Source organism: Physella acuta, unplaced genomic scaffold (genome assembly GCF_028476545.2).
Source record: "Physella acuta isolate Inbredline_101_S28 unplaced genomic scaffold, ASM2847654v3 ptg001534l, whole genome shotgun sequence".
Taxonomy (NCBI): Eukaryota; Metazoa; Mollusca; class Gastropoda; family Physidae; genus Physella; species Physella acuta.
In genome coordinates, this window is record NW_026733049.1 from 378689 (window position 1) to 384688 (window position 6000).

At 41.6% G+C, this 6000-nt stretch overlaps 1 protein-coding gene across 1 annotated transcript; it reads right to left on the bottom strand.

The window, feature by feature from the left end:
* Positions 1-1811: 1811 nt before the first annotated feature.
* On the bottom strand, positions 1812-5286 carry LOC131928695 (uncharacterized). The gene is made up of 2 exons (XM_059284783.1): positions 5195-5286; positions 1812-3483 (listed from the first exon to the last, which is right to left on the bottom strand). The coding sequence occupies exon 2, from the start codon at positions 3431-3433 to the stop codon at positions 2195-2197; it is 1239 nt and encodes a 412-aa protein (XP_059140766.1). The 5' UTR covers positions 3434-3483; positions 5195-5286; the 3' UTR covers positions 1812-2194.
* Between the last annotated feature and the right edge of the window lie 714 nt (positions 5287-6000).

Sequence of the window (6000 nt, forward strand, 5' to 3'; positions counted from 1 at the left end):
CTCTGTGAGCCTGAAGGATGCTGCTATTCAAGAACAAACTCTCAAATCCAATAAAAGTGTAAGCAGCACTGGGTAACAGAAACCACCCAAGCGTAACAGATAAGCACAAGGCGTATCTAAGTAACACCAAACAAAAACAGCAAGACACCGTTAACACCAAAAGTAGGCCAACTATAAATAACAAATTGTACTATTTATTGAGCTCAGTATTTACACCAACAGGAATATTTAAAAAAGTACAATTTAAAAAAAAAGAGAGAGAAAAAAAGGTTATTCTAACAACAAAACAATTAAAGGCTTGTAATCAACATTCATCTCGCATTTTTCAACTCAAACGAAAACCATAAAAAATACCATTTTCATTTAATTCGGTCGTTTAATAACTATAAAATCAATGTCTTTTTGGCAGTCAGATTTCCACGCAATACAACATGTAGTTTCTCATTTTATTATGCCAAATACCCGAAAAGAGCTGGGTTAGCTCATTGATGTCATCACAACTCATTCAAACATACTTTCATAAACCTTATGCAACTTTGAGACACTTGGGTAAGTGACCACTTGACCTGTCTCTTGTTCGGCAAAACATCTTCTGTTTTCATTTACACAACTATAAGAGCGTTTTATTCACACGAGAGATGTTAGATCGTCCGCATGAGAATCTCTGGCAAAAATGTGTCGTCGTTTTTAATTCGCATTATCTGTATTACTACATTTGTAAATACATCTAAACTGTGTGTTCTATTATTTTTCTTGTATTCCACAAGTCAGTATGTCTAAAAAAAAGTATTATAAGACCCGTTTAATATCACTAAAAGTTTTCCAAGACTTCTCTATCTTGCCTCCAGTGTTTCTTTCAGACTTTTTTCTCCGGGGGGGGGGCACTTGAAATCTTCGGGGGGGCGGTAAACTTTCTTCGGGGGGGCGGACACTGTTAAAAGTATATATTTTCTATATAAATTATATAAATTTCATTTCGTTCGGGGGGGGGGGCGGTAAAAAATTTTCGGGGGGGCTTTGCCCCCCCCCCCGAAGAGATGCCTGGAAGAAACTCTGCTTGCCTCCCTTCATTGAAATACCGTGGCCTTTAAGAAATGCTTTCACAGTAGACCCGAGTCCAAATTTCATCATCTTTTCCTGTTCGTACCCAAGACACAGGCAGATAAAGTAGAGTTTATCTACTTTAGAGACCTCGGCATATGAAGGGATAGTGTTCTCAGCATTATGCCCAGACGCCTTTGTTTTCCCTAACGTGAGTTAGGTACCCATTAGAGCTAGGTGGACTCATGGACATTCTACTGACTTGAACTCAGATTCACACATCACTCTCTAGCCGTACACCACTAACAGTAGCAACATCACTCTCTAGCTGTGCACCACTAACAGTAGCACACATCACTCTCTAGCCCGTGCACCACTAACAGTAGCACACATCATTCTCTAGCCGTGCACCACTAACAGTAGCACACATCATTCTCTAGCCTTACACCACTAGCAGTAGCACACATCACTCTCTAGCCTTACACCACTAGCAGTAGCACACATCATTCTCTAGCCGTGCACCACTAACAGTAGCACACATCATTCTCTAGCCCGTGCACCACTAACAGTAGCACACATCATTCTCTAGCCGTGCACCACTAACAGTAGCACACATCATTCTCTAGCCTTACACCACTAGCAGTAGCACACATCACTCTCTAGCCTTACACCACTAGCAGTAGCACACATCATTCTCTAGCCGTGCACCACTAACAGTAGCACACATCATTCTCTAGGCGTGCACCACTAACAGTAGCACACATCATTCTCTAGCCGTGCACCACTAACAGTAGCACACATCATTCTCTAGCCGTGCACCACTAACAGTAGCACACATCATTCTCTAGCCTTACACCACTAGCAGTAGCACACATCATTCTCTAGCCGTGCACCACTAACAGTAGCACACATCATTCTCTAGCCGTGCACCACTAACAGTAGCACACATCATTCTCTAGCCGTGCACCACTAACAGTAGCACACATCTCTCTCTAGCTGACACCACTAACAGTAGCACACATCACACTCTAGCCGTGCACCACTAACAGTAGCACACATCACTCTCTAGCCGTGCACCACTAACAGTAGCACACATCACACTCTAGCCGTGCACCACTAACAGTAGCACACATCACTCTCTAGCCGTGCACCACTAACAGTAGCACACATCATTCTCAAGCCGGGACATGCACAAAAACGGCTTCAGATCGTCACAGCCGTGGTCGTTCCATTTGAAGTTCCCGCCCTGCCAGTTCCAGATATCCAAACAGTCCTCTCTCAGCTTCAGGTGACTTGTGTTGCTAGGCTCATTCCACGCCCACTGGGAGGGGTTGAATTTCTCAATCTCCACCCCAGACGTCGCCCACTTCCACACGCCCTCTTTCTCAAGGTCACTTCCGCCCAACCAGATTCCTAAATTAGTCTGGGAAACGGTTAAAAGCGGCATTAAAAACTCGTTGGTTAATGAGTCATGAATTTCAGCAAAATAGACCCCGTTTCCGACGTTTAAACAGAAATCTTTAGCCTGTGACCAAGACAGTCGTTTTCGGTATAAACAATAACAGTTTGATCCGAAAACGAAACGAATGTCCGATGCAGATTTGTTCTTTAAGCAGACGTCTTTAACGTGGTTTAAAAAATCAGATCGCGAATGACTGAGCATGGCACTGATGTTGGCGTTGAGTTCTTTGAGTTGTGTGTTTATATTTTCCTGTACGTTGTCCCCGATTCCGATTATTCCGCCGAAAATAGCGCCGGTGAGCGATCCGAATCCAAGCAACACAACAGTTAAATAAAGGAAAAACCACTTCACGCCTTGACGACGTTGTATCCTTGCGCTGTTGGTCATGAACTGTAAATAGGCCTCACTGGGGTTGACCGTCCCACGTAAAACGTCATAATGATCTGCTTCGAAGTTGAAAGCTTGCTCATTTCTGCTTTGTAAATTCTTTGAATACGTCGGTCTTCTGTTTTCCTGTTGCTTTGTTTTATTTTTAGAATCTACGTCATCAGAATTCATCGCGACGCCTTTCGGATTTGTTTTGTTTTCAGCAATATTATAATACGGCGGCGCTTTAGTCACATTACCTTGACCTCCGGTGGGCGGAAGTGGCCTTGAAGTATCAGTGACGCTCGTGACAGCAGACGGCGAAACCTTTTCACCTCCGTTTAGCATGTTTTCGTTCGCTATGTGACTGTCTGGTGAATCTGTTTGTTTCGTTGTGTTATTTTTCTCGTTTTTAACCAACCGTTCTCTCAATAACGAAGTGCTGTTGTTGAAAAGGTTGTGGGTCACTGACGAAGGTCCGGTAACTGTAGGAGCCGTGTAGTAGCTCAGGGACTCGCGAAGCTCCAGATAGTCGTGAGGCTCCGTCACATCCGTCACATCCATGGATCTATCCGTGTGGGGGTCAACCGGCAGGACACGGATGTGAAGATTTGCTGTGGGGGAGGGGGGGGGGAATAAAAGTTAAGAGAGGAAAACTTTCAACAAGCAAAAAAAAAAAAGTAACTGCAACAATTAGTACGTGTATGACCGCTTGTAGGGAGCACTTCTTCTTCTCCTTCTTCGTTCTTAATTATTAGTGTTGAAGGGGATCGAGATTTATCTGCCAGTGGGTTTGAACTCGAGACTTTGTTCGAATTTATCAACCATGAGCTTTTTGCCGACTCGACCACGCCTCCAACACAATTAAGCGTTACGTGTCAACTGTTATGCGCCATTGAGGCCATTGACTCCGATTTCAGCCTGCTTTTCTTTTTGGATTTGCTTCCATAGCCTTTGCCCAACCAAGAACAAGCTACAAGGCAGCAGTTGTTTGATTTTTGGAGTTGTCTCTCCTAGAAGAGTGGCTGTCCCCAGCTAACGAGCCTCATCTGTCCGAGGGTTCGAACTCGAGACTTTTCGGTTTAGCAATCATGAGCTTTACCGACTCGACCACGCCGACCCCTTAGGGAGTACTGATGTTCTATTAAAAAGGAGGATCGGGTACTCTAAACCTTACCCAAACTCCGACGCCAACTTTACTATTAGCAAAATGTATTGCCCTGCCAACGAAGATGGTATTAACCTATCTTCCAACAATCTTCGACTTACTGAGGCCATGTAGCATCGTGTTAAGACGCTACCCGTTTGTTTTTACCAGACGTATACAAAGGCTAAACCACATAAATGTATGTTTTACAAATACATAGGCGCAGATCTCAACACTGACATAGGCGTAGGCCTTAACACTGATCCCCCACCACATGATTTGGCAATACAAAAATATTTGTTAAATTAAGCCTTTACTACTTACGGGTAAGTTTACATTGCTAATTACTTGTATATAAACACGAATCATTTAATGTATACTATCAAGTCTACTTACAAGAATGGTTTTATTTATACTTCAGGAATTCATAAAAGGTAACGATTTAATTAAAGAGACACAAATCTCTAAACACGTTAACTGTTTATACATTGTGTATATCCGTTTGTGGCTAATCTTAATACGGGTGGTCTAAAGACTAAAACTTTCCACTGTTTTCTTTAGTTATACTTACTATAGTATCCTGTTCAAGAGTATAACATAGCCTAAATAAGCGACTTTACAGGTAAGCATGGACTAACGCAGTATGGTGATTAGAATCAGTTGTATGATAATAACCACAAACCCTAATAGGCTACAACAGCCGTTAACTTAAGCCTTCGGAGGACCTGGGCCTACTGTAGGCTTGTCTATGCCTTATAAATGCTTTATTATTTGCTTACTTTGAAGCCAATGAAGGGGAGGGGAGACACTTAAATTTCCGGGATGGGGTCCGACACTAGTTAAAGTAGCCATTTTCTACATAATTTTTTTTTCAATTTTCATTTCGGTTTTTTTGTGGTAGGGGGTTTACTTTGTTCGAGGCTGTAGTCCCATCCTCCCCCCCCCCCTACACACACACACACCGATAAGATACTTGAAAGAAATTCTGAAAAAGACCACATGTCCTCCTACTGCAACTTATAGAAAAAAACATAATTTAATAATCTCTCACATTGCTTTAAGTTTTACAAATACCGTGACAGTATTTAAATTCTTAACTTAAAACAAAAATAATTGTAATCTCTTATTTTACCTTCAATCCTGTAATAAATAACCGAAGTAATTAAATCTACTCTTACCTACTCGTCAAGAAAAAGACATCAAATTAAAATTTAAAAACTTATAATATCTGCGACTCAATCGAACAGAGCTCTACAACCGCGGAGTCAAAAGATGTACTAGTCCACCTATCCACATAAACACATTTATAAGTAGGGCTGACAAAAGGTAAACAATACAATTAATTTCCGGTGACTTCCGGAACTCAGCTCCCTACACAACACTAGCGCGGGCGGCAGTAGCCTCAAGATGGCTCAAGTACTTAGGACCTTTTGACCTCTGTTTTCACTGCTGCTCATGACCTACTTAGAAACAAATTCTCAGTAGTAAAGAGGATGCAGCGATCACAATTAATCTTTGGCGGCGGAAATATTTTTTTCACCGATGCATAATTAAACACAACCGGTTTCGTTGAAATAAAATACACTAAACTTCAGGTTCCAGTGTTAAGTTAACGCCGACCAGCTCCATGTTACCTGCTTTGATTGATTCTAACCCTGAAGGTCCCACGTCTTTAGCTGGCCAATCCTTTAATTAAATGACTTGTTTTTATCTCAAATATTTTTCTTAAAATTAATTGACTGTCGAATACACGTAATAACCTTTGAGACTTCAACTTCGCAAGTCACCAACAAACCTTCAAATAGTTGATACTTCAATTTAGAAACGTGCAAACCCCCACTCCCTTTTCTTATATCCACCCATTTACGCATTTTTGTTCAGTATAACAGGACCCTCACTGACTAATAATAAACTCTCACATCTAAGTTTAAAGACACTGAACTTACCCTTCCAAAATAAAAGTGTTTTTTCGTAGGGTTGTTAC